Source organism: Halichoerus grypus, chromosome 14 (genome assembly GCF_964656455.1).
Source record: "Halichoerus grypus chromosome 14, mHalGry1.hap1.1, whole genome shotgun sequence".
In the NCBI taxonomy this organism is placed as follows: Eukaryota; Metazoa; Chordata; class Mammalia; order Carnivora; family Phocidae; genus Halichoerus; species Halichoerus grypus.
In genome coordinates, this window is record NC_135725.1 from 63687181 (window position 1) to 63700735 (window position 13555).

The following is a 13555-nucleotide window of genomic DNA, read 5'->3' on the forward strand; positions in this document are numbered from 1 at the left end:
CTCCCCACGGACGTCACTGTCACGAGTTTCTTGGTAAACTTCTAGAGATATATTTTACAAAGATAAGCATACAGGGATATGTTCTTTTTCATACAAATGGGGCATGCCATAATACTGCTCTGGGCTTTTTTTTTTAAAGAATTTTATTTTTTATTATTTTTTTGAGATTTTATTTATTTATTTGAGAGAGAGAATGAGAGACAGAGAGCATGAGAGGGAGGAGGGTCAGAGGGAGAAGCAGACTCCCCACTGAGCAAGGAGCCCGATGCAGGGCTCGATCCTGGGACTCCAGGATTATGACCTGAGCCGAAGGCAGTCGCCCAACCAACTGACCCACCCCAGGCGCCCCTGCTCTAGGCTTTTTTAAAGATTTATTTATTTTAGAGAGAGAGAGAGACCTGGGGGGAGGGGCAGAGGGAAAGAGAGTCTTTTTTTTTTTTTAATTAACATATAATGTATTATTTGTTTCAGGGGTACAGGTCTGTGATTCATCAGTCTTACACAATTCACAGTGCTCACCATAGTACATACCCTCCCCAATGCCCATCACCCAGCCACCCCATTCCCCCCCTCCCACTCCAGCAACACTCAGTTTGTTTCCTGAGATTAAGAGTCTCTTATGGTTTGTCTCCCTCTCTGGTTTCATCTTGTTTCATTTTTTTCCTCTCTTCCCCTCTGATCCTCTGTCTTGTTTCTCAAATTCCACATATCAGTGAGATCATATACTAGTCTTTCTCTGATTGACTTATTTCGCTTAGCATAATACCCTCTAGTTCCATCCACATCATTGCAAATGGCAAGATTTCATTTTTTTTGATGGCTGCATAATATTCCAGTGTGTGTGTGTGTGTGTGTGTGTGGGTGGGTGTGTGTGTGGGTGTGTGTGTGTGTATACATACCACATCTTCTTTATCCATTCATCTGTTGATGGACACCTAGGCTCTTTCTATAGTTTGGCTATTGTGGACATTGCTGCTATAAACATTGGGATGTATGTACCTCTTCAGATCACTACATTTGTATCTTTGGGGTAAATACCCAGTAGTGCAATTGCTGGGTCGTAGGGTAGCTCTATTTTCAACTTTTTGAGGAACCTCCATACTGTTTTCCAGAGTGGCTGCATCAGCTTGCATTCCCACCAACAGTGTAGGAGGGTTCCCCTTTCTCCGCATCTTCGCCAACATCTGTCATTTCCTGACTTGTTAATTTTAGCCATTCTGACTGGTGTGAGGTGGCATCTCATTGTGGTTTTGATTTGTATTTCCCTGATGCCGAGTGATGTTGAGCACTTTTTCATGTGTCTGTTAGCCATTTGGATGTCTTCTTTGCAGAAATGTCTGTTCATGTCTTCTGCCCATTTCTTGATTGGATTATTTGTTCCTTGGGTGTTGAGTTTGGTAAGTTCTCCATAGATCTTTGGATATTAGCCCTTTATCTGATATGTCATTTGCAAATATCTTCTCCCATTCTGCCGGTTATCTTTTGGTTTTGTTGACTATTTCCTTTGCTGTGCAAAAGCTTTTTATCTTGATGAAGTCCCAATAGTTCATTTTTGCCCTTGCTTCCCTTGCCTTTGGCGATGTGTCTAGGGAGAAGTTGCTGCGGCTGAGGTCGAAGAGGTTGCTGCCTGTGTTGTCCTCAAGGATTTTGATGGATTCCTGTCTCACATTTACGTCTTTCATCCATTTTGAATTTATCTTTGTGTGTGGTGTAAGGAAATGGTCCAGTTTCATTCTTCTACATGTGGCTACCCAACTTTTCCAACACCATTTGTTGAAGAGACTGTCTTTTTTCCATTGGATATTCTTTCCTGCTTTGTCGAAGATTAGTTGACCATAGAGCTGAGGGTCCATTTCTGGGTTCTCTATTCTGTTCCATTGATTTATGTGTCTGTTTTTGTGCCAGTACCATACTGTCTTGATGATGACAGCTTTGTAGTAGAGCTGGAAGTCTGGAATTGTGATGCCACCGGCTTTGCTTTTCTTTTTCAACATTCCTCTGGCTATTTGGGGTCTTTTCTGGTTCCATACAAATTTTAGGATTATTTGTTCCAATTCTGTGAAAAAAGCTGATGGTATTTTGATGGGTATTGCATTAAATGTGTAGATTGCTCTAGGTAGCATGGACATTTTCACAATCTTTGTTCTTCCAATCCATGAGCATGGAACGTTTTTCCATTTCTTTGTGTCTTCCTCAATTTCTTTCATGAGTATTCTATAGTTTTCTGAGTACAGATTCTTTGCCTCTTTGGTTAGATTTATTCCTAGGTATCTTATGGTTTTGGGTGCAGTTGTAGATGGGATTGACTCCTTAATTTCTCTTTCTTCTGTCTCGTTGGTGTATAGAAATGCAACTGATTTCTGTGCATTGATTTTATATCCTGCCACTTTACTGAGTTCCTGTATGAGTTCTAGAAGTTTTGGGGTGGAGTCTTTTGGGTTTTCTGGGGGAGTTTTAAGCAGATTCTATGCTGAGTGTGGAGCCCGACGCCGGGCTCTACCTCACGACCCCGAGATCATGACCTGAGCTGAAATCAAGAGTCAGACACTTAACCGACTAAGCCACCTAGGTGCCCCAGTACTGCTCCGTTGCTTCATTTTTTTTCTTTTTCTTCATGTAACAAGACATCCTGGACATTTTTCCTTATTTATTCACGTGCCACAGCTGTGCTGAGGCTGCATCACACAGAAGACCACGTCACACCAATGGCCCACACTTGATGTAAGCGGTGCCCTGTTGGTGGATACTGAGGTCGTCTCCACTCTTCCACTATTTCAAACTGTGCTTCTGTGAATATCCTTGTACAGAAAGCATCTCACACACAAGAGCAGGTCTGTGGGATATATTCCTGCAAGGGACCTGTCAAAGGGCAGATGCATGAATAATTTTGACAGATCTTACTAAATTGTTCTCTCTAAAGATTAAAGTAGCACATAGAGAGCCTGTCTCTCTGCATCCTTTCCAGCACAGTGTGTTATTAAACTTTCTGATCCTCATTAATCTGATCATTAAAGTACTCTCTTTGTTCGTCTTAATTTGTATTTCTCTTAAATGAGTGAAGTTGAACATATTTCTGTATATTTAGGAGTATTAGTATTTCTTATTCTGGGGACTATCTTTTATCTTTGTTTTTGGGGTTTTTTGCCCTGCAAAATTTTGCTATTTTTATGTAGTTGGATTTATCATTCTTCTCTTATGGTTTGAGGTTTTTTTTTTGTTTTTTTTTTTTTTTATTATGGTTTGAGTTTTGTATCATTTTTATTAGAAAAGACCTTCCCATCCCAATTTTTAAAAAAATCTTCCATGGTTTCTTCTAGTACTTTCATGGTTTCTTTTTCTATATTTAGGTCTTTGGTTCATCCAGAATTCATTTTGATATAAAATGTGATATAAGAATCTTTTTTTTTTCCCAGATGGCTATGCAGTTGTCCCAACACTATTTAATAATTTATGCTTTCTGATTTAAAGGGCCATCCTCATCACAGACTAAATCTCTCCATTTGGAGATGTATTTTTTTACTGTATAAGCATTAACTATCAGTAGTCCTGGGCTTAAACTTATGAAACCCACAGGATATTATCCACAGTACTTTTTCAGATCAGAGTGGGGTATTATTTGGCACCCAGGGGAGAAGAAAAGTGATCACGTGTTCCTACAGCCCCCAGTTTGTGAGCCAGCAAGCGAAACTCAGGAATCATCATGGTCAGCAACACAAAGCACCTGACCCCGGCTCCACCCCTGTTTTGTCCCCTCAGAGAAAAAAAGGAACAGCCCTGGCGCACAGAACATAGCCTTGCCTGAGGAACAGTCCCCATCCCAAAATGAGATTTCCTTCTGCTGCATAATATTGCCAGCTTAAGTGTACCTCAAATTACGTTCCAATACTTAAAAAATACCTTCCTGCTTCAGGTACACTCCCCTGGACTACGCTTTGCTGGGCGAGCGCCATGAAGTGATCCAGTTCCTGTTGGAGCACGGCGCCCTGTCCATCGCGGCCATACAAGACATCGCCGCCTTCAAAATCCAGGCGGTCTACAAAGGGTACAAGGTCAGGAAAGCTTTCCGCGACCGGAAAAATCTCCTCATGAAGCATGAACAGTTGAGGAAAGATGCCGCTGCCAAGTAAGTTGGAGCTGTGGGGATTGGAATCAGGGCGGAAGGGCGCAGGTGGGGGAGCGGCCAGGAGGGGGAGTCAGGAGAGGATCTGAAATAATGCTGATCCCTGGACCCGTGTCACCTCCCCCCTTCTGCCCACCGGGACTGCAGAGCCCAGCGGCCACAGTGAAGGATGAAGGGCTGATCTCTGCTTGGTGGCTGTTCCTCCAGGCTAGGCCCTGATGTTCCAACACAGGGACACACCTCGGCCAGCCACAGCCACCCTGGCGAGGAGTGGGGGGTGCGAGGGTACCTACAGGAAGCTGCGAGGACATACCTGCTCACCCTCCTACCTTTCCTGCCCTTCCACAGGAAACTGACACCAGTATCTAGCCTACTTCACTAGCAGTGTCTGGTTTTGATTTGATTAAAGCAACCAACTTGTGTGAATAACTTGCCCTCCCCACCTATTCCTTAACAAATCTGTACTGACTAATGTAATTTATTCAAGAAATACTGACTGAATTCTGACGGCACATACAAAAGTCTTGGCTGGAACCTTTGGAGAAAATAGTGACTAAAAGCAAAGTGCTTGCTTCAAGGACCTCACACTTTTTTGGATAATGGTACAGAACGTGTAAAATAGTCATTTGTGCCTATTATATATACACTGTGATTATTTTACCATAAATGATTGATTTTTATTTATTTTTTTATTTTATTAAATTATGTTAATCACCATACATTACATCATTAGTTTTTGATGTAGTGTTCCATGATTCATTGTTTGCATATAACACCCAGTGCTCCATGCAGAACGTGCCCTCTTTAATACCCATCACCAGGCTAACCCATCCCCCCACCCCCCTCCCCTCTAGAACCCTCAGTTTGTTTCTCAGAGTCCAGAGTCTCTCATGGTTCATCTCCCCCTCCAATTTCCCCCCCTTCATTTTTCCCTTCCTACTATCTTCTTTTTTTTTAACGTATAATGTATTATTTGTTTCAGAGGTACAGGTCTGTGATTCAACAGTCTTGCACAATTCACAGCGCTCACCATAGCACATACCCTCCCCAATGTCTATCACCCAGCCACCCCATCCCTCCCACCCCCCACCACTCCAGCAACCCTCAGTTTGTTTCCTGAGATTAAGAATTCCTCATATAAGTGAGGTCATATGATACATGTCTTTCTCTGATTGACTTATTTCACTCAGCATAATACCCTCCAGTTCCATCCACGTCGTTGCAAATGGCAAGATTTCATTCCTTTTGATGGCTGCATAATATTCCATTGTATATATACACCACATCTAAATGCTTGATTTTTAGATTAGGTCTTGGTTTTCCTTCGTGGATACCTTTGTTGGGTACTTTACTTATTTATTTACTTACTACTCACTTACTTACTTTCATTTGCATTTATTCTCTGCAGGATTGACTCCTGGGCCATAAGTTTTTGTTTCTTTGGTTTCTTCTGGGGTATCCTTTTCTTCTGTGCAACCTCCTCTTCTAGTTTAGGAACAGTCTGCTCTTTTTCAGTCAGGATCATCTAGATGGTGGGCAGGGAGAGCGCATGTGTGGGTTAATCCGACCATGAGCCCTGTAAGTTCTGCACAAGTCTGGGGGCTTTGTTCACTGGGATGTGCTGCATGACCAGAGAATCTACATCTGAACCCTTAAATTCAGCACAACTCTCTGCATTTTAAGCATGTGCGGGAAAAATTCAGCACTCTCTTTGGGCCGCTGACCCTGTGTGCAACCCCACTGTTTGGCCCGGGGCACACCTACCAAGTCCACCATTGTCATGACAGAATGGCACACATGGCTTCTGCAAAGTGACATCCTTCCGGTACTTAGTGGCTTTTCGGGTATGCATACCCTTGATGGCCTGGGCAGTTTCTCACGTGTTCTTAAAGTGAACACGAAGATGTGAACCCTTTGATTTGCATGATTTTGTAGGGTTTTCTGGGTTGAGCGAATAGCAAACCATTTTCAGAGATCACCTCAGGCTGCTTAGGGGAAGAAGAAGAGCGGTGGCTTCTCGGAGAATTCATGAGAACTCCCGTTGGGTACTTTAAATAGCAGGAGAGTGTTGCACCAGTAGGCGTAGATACCAAAACCTCTGGCGAGACAACAGGAAGATTCTTGATGGGTAACTTCCTGGCTGTTCCTTGAATGTTTCCAAATCTTGAACCCTTCCACATCTTGCCCACAAGGGGGAAGCATAAGTGTAATAAATAATAATTTAAAACAATAATAAAGGGCAGGACAAACCATTTTAGTGAGAAGTTAAATACCACTGTGAACTGGGATACTAACCATAATGGCATCGTTGGGTAGTTAAGACCAACAGAAAGACCTCAGTTTCTGTGAGTGAAGCTACGGCAGTTTGTGGCGTCCCAGGAAATCTGATCTTGCACTGTTCTCTTGATGAGGCTCTCTTCTCTTCACTTTTGCCAAGGAATCCAGTTTAACCTACAGCCTCTCTACATGCCTCTTTTTCAGGCCTTATAAAAGCTCCCTGCACAAGAGGGACTACTCTAAGTGGGTAATACACGTGGCTAATTATCCTGAGTTGCAAGTTAAATACTTTCTGGAAGGGCTGGACCATTGTTTCGCCTTCTCTCTGATGTTTTCATAAACTCCAGTTTTAATGTGTGACACTCTGTTTTCAGGATTTGAAGTCATACCTACCTGAATATGAGGCGGGACTCTACAAAGGCAACATGACTGACTTTGTATCTCCCCCCAAAAAAGGAGCCTATTAGTCCAAATACATTCTTCTTTGTTATTGTAGAGAGGGGGCCCTGGAGTCCCCAGACTCCCTTTCCAGCAGAATAGAAGGTCTGTGGTGGAACACAGCATTTCTCTCTCTGGGTCTCGGTTTCTTCATCTGTGAGACACGACAGGTTAGACCAGCTGACTCGTAGGCACTCTCCAGGTCTGTGGAAACCGCTGAATCTTCACTGTGAATGATCTCAGCCTCTCCCTCCTCTCCTTTGCCTGTGGTCCTGCCCAGAGGCCACATGCCCAGGGCCGAGAGTTTGGACAGGCTCTGCTGAGTCAGTGCAGAGCCAGGAACCAGGAAGCCATCTGTCAGAAGATCTCCTCTACAGAGGAAGGGCTTTCACATCAGGACATGCCTAAAGAGTCTTATGATATTTTTTTCCCAGCTAGGCCTTTTGTGACTCCCAGCCGTGAGGGCTTGAAAGGGTGAGGGGATGCCTGAGCCATCTAGTCTCCCCCACCCCCCATTAGTTGTTATCCTGGTTAGCGTCACTGTTGTCGAAGGTGCCTCCTCCTTGTTCTTAGTGCTTAGTTTCTGAAGCTCATTTTTAAAAACCCTTTCACATGGGAGCTGTGCTTACTGTGATAATGTCTGAGATTGCCCAAACTGGGAACTTATAATCTCCCTTCCTTTTTCTCGGTCACAGTCTTTCCTTTATTAGGTGTCATTATTGGAAGTAAACAAATTTCTTACAATCTAGTCATTACCTCCTACAGTCCTTGTGGCATAGAGCTCCAAGGGAAATATTTAAATGGAAAAGAAACTGATTTCATTTGTTTTAATTTTATTTCTCAAAAGTTATTTCTCAAGATCTAAGTCAGTGTTTAATTTTGGCTTTGGTTTTTGCTTTAAGGAACAAAAATCAGAATGTTAACTTCAGTCCTTGCTGCTGCCGCCTCCCTGGCCAAGGCGACCCAGGCACGTCCCATCACCCAGGCATACCTTTCCCGGAGGGGCACGTTAGGATGGCACGGATCACCTTCCCTAAAGCAACGATGTGAAGGGAACTTATTAAACTTCAAATGACTTCTAATTTACTGGTAGAGAAAATGAGAGAGAGAGAGCGAAGTTTTAGTCATTTTCCAAGGCATGTTTTTTAGAAAATACCATTTAAGAAATAGCTAGAATCCACTTAAAAGCACTTTATAACTCAACACTGCACCACCTGTGTTGTTGCCAAAATGAACATTTCTATCATGGACCTGCCACAGCACACGGCTGAATGCTCACGAGACAAGACTGTATTTATGTTGCTCACTCTTCTCCCTGGAAGCTTCCTTCTTGCCGGGTTTCCTATTTCACTCTCGAATCTCAGCTCTCTTCTGCCTCTTCCTTCTCACGTCTTCTTAATCACTCCACCTCCTCGCTGAGGTCGGCTCTGCAGACTCCTCCTTAGACTTCTCCTCATGCTCGACTCTTTTCCACTGGAAAGGTATCTACTCTGGAAACTTGACTGACTTCACCTCTGTAGACAGTCCATCACCTGGTCTCACATCCTGACCTCCTGGAGCTCTGATTCCACATCATCAGTTGCCTACTGGGCATTTCCCCTTTGCTGTCCTTTTGTGACTTGCCAACACTTTCCATTTGTGTGTCCTGTTGTCACTGTCACCTCAGACTCACCATGAAACCTGCAACTCCCCACCACTGCCGGTCTCTCTTCTCTCCTCCTTATTTCCCTGCGGCTGCTGCCACCATTGATTCTGTGAATTCATCTTGAAATGTGCTCTTGCCTCCATCTTCGGTCCCGCTGCCAGCCATCACTCTTAAATCCCATCCATGGTGCCACAGGGGACCCTTCACCATTCTGCTTCCGCTTTTATCTCCGAGGCCCATTTCTCTGCACTACTACCTCCCTCCCCCACCCTCACGCATGAGGGCTCAGCCATCCTGAACTTGCCTCACTTCCTCACATTTTACTTTCCAGGACTTTCCATGCTCTCTGGGAGCCATGAGCTGCTTCCCGGCTACAGTATGAGATTGTGTGGGTCTCCCAGAGGCACATAATCAAGTCCAGTTTGGGTCACCCAGTTCAAACTCTTGTGATGCCACAGTCCCTTCTAAGGAGGTTGTTCTGTGTCCTCAGAAAGTCGAGTGACAAAGTATTCAGGCAGCGCATTCCAGTCACGGACAGTTCTATCTGGCAGAAGTTCTCTTCTACGTTTTGGTCTTGAGATACCCCTTGAAGCAAAAGAGAAAAATCTAAACCCTTTTCCATAAACCAACTTTCCGATCATTAGAGTGGGCACCCCCACTCCTACCCCAAGTTTCCTTTTCTCTTCATAACAGATCCAGTTGCAGCCCATTTCCCTGAACACCCTCAGTCTGTCATTGAGTTTCTGCAGGGTTGACCCAGGGGCCTGACTCTTCTGTTCCTACTGCAGTCTGACCCATGGGGAACCACTCCCATGATTCTACTCCATGCCATCCCACTTCTCCGAGCCTCAGTTTCCCATTAATAAGATGAAAAGATTTTTTAATCCAGGATGGTCTTTGGGGCCCCATGAATACCCTGAAACTAAATGCAGTGGTTTGTATATCATGAACATATGTACATTTTGGGCAGTGAAGATCTATATTTTTTTTTTTTTAAAGATTTTATTTATTTATTTATTTGAGAGAGAATGAGAGACAGAGAGCACGAGAGGGCAGAGGTGAGAGGGAGAAGCAGACCCCCCAGCTGAGCAGGGAGCCCGATGCGGGACTCGATCCCGGGACTCCAGGATCATGACCTGAGCCGAAGGCAGTTGCTTAATCAACTGAGCCACCCAGGCGCCCAAGATCTATATATTTTTTATCACAATCTCGAAGAAGCTCCATGAGTCACAAAGAGATTTTTAAAAATCATTTGACTAAATGATATCTGAGCTCCCCCACCTGCCCAGCTCTAACATTCTATAAGTCAAAGGTTCTAAGACACATGACATTTTCTTATTCCCTCGAGAGGAAGTCAGAGCCCAGATATTCCTCAGCCTGTTATTCAGCGACAATAAAGAGACAGAATCTCACAGCCCCTCTACGTACGGCACAATACCAACTGAAAAGGTTAGAGCAGAACCTTTTCTGTCTTGTGAGATAATCAGTTTCCTCTCACTGGAAATGTTCCAGCCAAAATGGAATTTTCATCTCTCCAGGATAGTATACAAGGAATTTTTTTAAATTATATAAAGAACTAGTGCTTGAGATCTCTTCTGAGTCAAAGATTCTGTGAGAGCTAGATTGCATGTCCTTGCTCTGGCCTCTGCCTAAACCAACCCCTCAGTTCCCTCTTTCTCATTTTGACATTCTTTCTAGGTGGTTTTTTTTTCTTCCACTGTAGTGACTGCCTCCCACATCCCCCATAGCTCTGTGTAGATACCTCTATGTTAGTCCCTATCACATCTAGAACCCATCACATTCAGAACTATCTATGGGAGTAAATGGGTCTGACTCCCCGCGAGATTGTCAATTCCTTGGGAACAGGGGTTATATTGTGTGTCTCCGTATCTCCAATGTCTTAAAATACCTGATGTTTAATAAGCATTTAATCATAAATGTTCAGTCACTGCCCCTACAATGAGTATGAAACCTTACAGGAGTCATTTTTCATTCTAGGCCTTAGTTTTCCCCCTCAGCCAAGTGGGAGGCTTGGGCCACATACTCTCTTTGGTCCCCTTCAATTCCGTGAATCTCTGTAAGTGTACCACTTCAATTTGTTTGCCTTACTCAGGCAGGAAATGAATTTATGTTCCATTTATCCTCACAACACACACTGGTGCTTCTAGATTTGTGCATTTGGCTTCCTAGCTCCCTCCGTATTTATCATGAGCAAATTACCATTTGACAGGTTTAAGATAGTTCTTTATTCTGATTTTTATTTTTTTTTATTTTTTTTTTTTAAAGATTTTATTTATTTATTTGAGAGAGAGAGAACACATGAGAGGGGATAGGGTCAGAGGACGAAGCAGACTCCCTGCCGAGCAGGGAGCCCGATGCGGGACTTGATCCAGGGACTCCAGGATCATGACCTGAGCCGAAGGCAGTCGCTTAACCAACTGAGCCACCCAGGCGCCCCTTTATTCTGATTTTTAAAAGAAGCATAAGAGCAAAAGGTTCACCACTGCATTTACTTGAACATGAGACCCCGCTATGTCGCTTCCATAGAGAGTTGTATATGCCCAGTTTTGAGAAGAAGAAAATTCTGTCAGACCCTGCAGAAACAAGCAGGCTCTTTCCCATTCCAGTGCAGTATGTGAGTTTCCATGGCCATGAATGCGGGACCTACGACAGGTTGGAGAGATATGATGAAAATGGCTCTCACAGGGCGCCTGGGTGGCTCAGTCGTGAAGCATCTGCCTTTGGCTCAGGTCGTGATCTCGGGGTCCTGGGATCGAGTCCCATGGCGGGCTCCCTGCTCCACAGGGAGTCTGATTCTCCCCCTCCCTCTCCCTCTGCTCCTAACCCCACTCATGCTCTCTCTCTCTCAAATAAATAAATAAAATCTTAAAAATAATAATAATAAAATGGCTCTCACAGAAAAGGGAGTTGTGTGGTTTCAACAGTGAGCATTTCTGAAAGTATCTTTAGGCCCAGCCCTTTAGCTCTTCGACTTCATGGCGCTCATGCCAAACATTGATTTCTTCACTTCTAACCAGATTCTGTCACAGGGAAGCTTTATCTTAACAGCTTTACATAAAAGTAATAGTGATCAATTATATTCATATAGTGCTTTACAGCTTACAAAGTTCTTACGTGTTAGGTAATTCATTAAATCTACCCAATCATTTGGTAAGGTAGACAGGGCAGTTATCCTTAATCTCATTTCACCGATGGGGTTTCACAGAGCTTAACGTTCCTGAAATCACAACTAGTAAAGGAGAAAGACGGCACAGGAATCTCAGCCCTACCCTAAGCCAGGGTTCCTACCAGCCATACTTACACTGGAGGCTGTCTCCAGCTGCTAGCCCCCATCTTGATAGGCCAGCATGGAACAGCCCTGCTTCTTTTTTTAAATGTTTTATTTTCTTTTACTTCTGCCCGTAAGTGTAACCAGAACCAGGCCCCTAGTCAGTTTTTCTCTTACCACAGTGCTCCTTCAGTTGTTCCAGTATTGTTTCCAGGAATTGTTGAAAGAGTGGTGCCAAGCCACCATCATCCATTCTGCAACACAGTTTAATAAAAAATCTTCCTATTACTCTCAGAGTTAACTAACATGGTAGAGTGCACCAAGTTCCTCCTACATTTTTGAGAAAAGTAAGAAAATTAGTTGGTTCCAAGCCTACACCAAGACTATAAACAAGAATGTCATGAGGGCAAAGCCCAGTGAAATTGGTACAACAGGACCTGCTAAGTAGACGTCCCTTTTCTATGAGAGCCATTTTAATCCCATCTTTCAAATCTTTGAGGTCCTGCTTTCCTAGCAATGGCAACTTGAATACTCCTCTGCAATGGAAAAGAGCCTGCTTCTTTCTGCAGTCTCTGACAGAATTAATTTCTTCTTGTCAAAGCTGGGCAAATACAACTCTCTATGGAAGCCACATCGGAGAGTAGAAAACAGCATCACCTTCCAGGACACTCAGTGTCCAGGCCCAGGGGCAGGTCTGTGCTACATTGTGCAAACAAGCACACCCAGTCCTGAGATGCTGAAACCACTGGATGTTCAGGTCATTTAAATTATGGCCCTTGATCTGACTGCACATCAAGCAATCTTTTTTTTTTAAAGATTTTATTTATTTATTTTTGTGAGAGAGAGAGAGAGCATGAGTGGTAGGGAGGGGCAAAGGGAGAAGCAGACTCCCCACTGAGCAGGGAGTGGGACACAGGATTCAATCCCAGGACCCTGGGATCATGACCCAAGCAGAAGGCAGACGCCCAACCAACTGAGCCACCCAGGCCCCCCCAAGCAAACTTTTGATCACTGAGTTTCTTATTGACCCATTTCTGCAGTTGTCATCTAGGCTGCTCATTTATAGAAATCCCCATCCTTGGGACTCAGGTCTGGTTTTTGGGGGACCCCAGGCCATGTCGCTGCCTCCTGGTGGTCCTTCAGAGGAGCAGGAGCAATGTGGCCCTTATATTTTTTCTCCCTAGGGTAATACACCCCATTCCTTCAGCCCACAGTTTGGAGGCTTTCTTTGCTCTGTGATGCACAGGACCTGAAATGGACATTGTCAAGGACCTCATCTTCAGTTGACTTTCTCACTTTTTTATACTGTGATCCTCTGCAGAGATGCAAACCTTGTTCCAGAAAAGAGAGTACATAAAAAAATAAAAAATCTTTAAAAAAAAAAAAAGGGGTACCTGGGTGGCTCAGACGGTTAAGCATCTGCCTTTGGCTCAGGTCATGATCCCAGAGTCCTGAGATCGAGCCCCACATAGGGCTCCCTGCTGAGCAGGGAGCCTTCTTCTCCCTCTCCCTCTGCCTGCCACTCCCCTTGCTTGTACTCTCTCCCTAATAAAAAAATAAAAACTCTTTAAAAAAAAGACAAGACAGTACAAACCAGACTAATTGGCAGCCCATCAAAAACTGTTGTCTGGTCAATTTCCCTTAAGATAATAGAAAAAAAGAGAGGACAAGGCAGGACTATTTTATGCATTAAGATTCCGCCACGTTAGGAAATTTCCTGCTAAAATGTTACTTGCTGTGCGTAGACAGGATTTTTTTTTCTCTTTAATTTTTCATATAAACTAGA

General features: G+C 43.9%; 1 protein-coding gene across 5 annotated transcripts in view; it reads left to right on the forward strand.

Annotated features, from left to right (window-relative positions):
* INVS (inversin) overlaps positions 1–13555 on the forward strand; it is a 159775-nt gene that overhangs the window by 108100 nt on the left and 38120 nt on the right. For all 5 annotated transcript variants that reach the window (XM_036074130.2, XM_036074134.2, XM_078061516.1 and 2 more), the window contains one exon: positions 3911–4123. In XM_036074130.2, coding sequence (XP_035930023.2) covers positions 3911–4123 — 213 coding nt within the window. The remainder of the gene's footprint in view (positions 1–3910; positions 4124–13555) is intronic.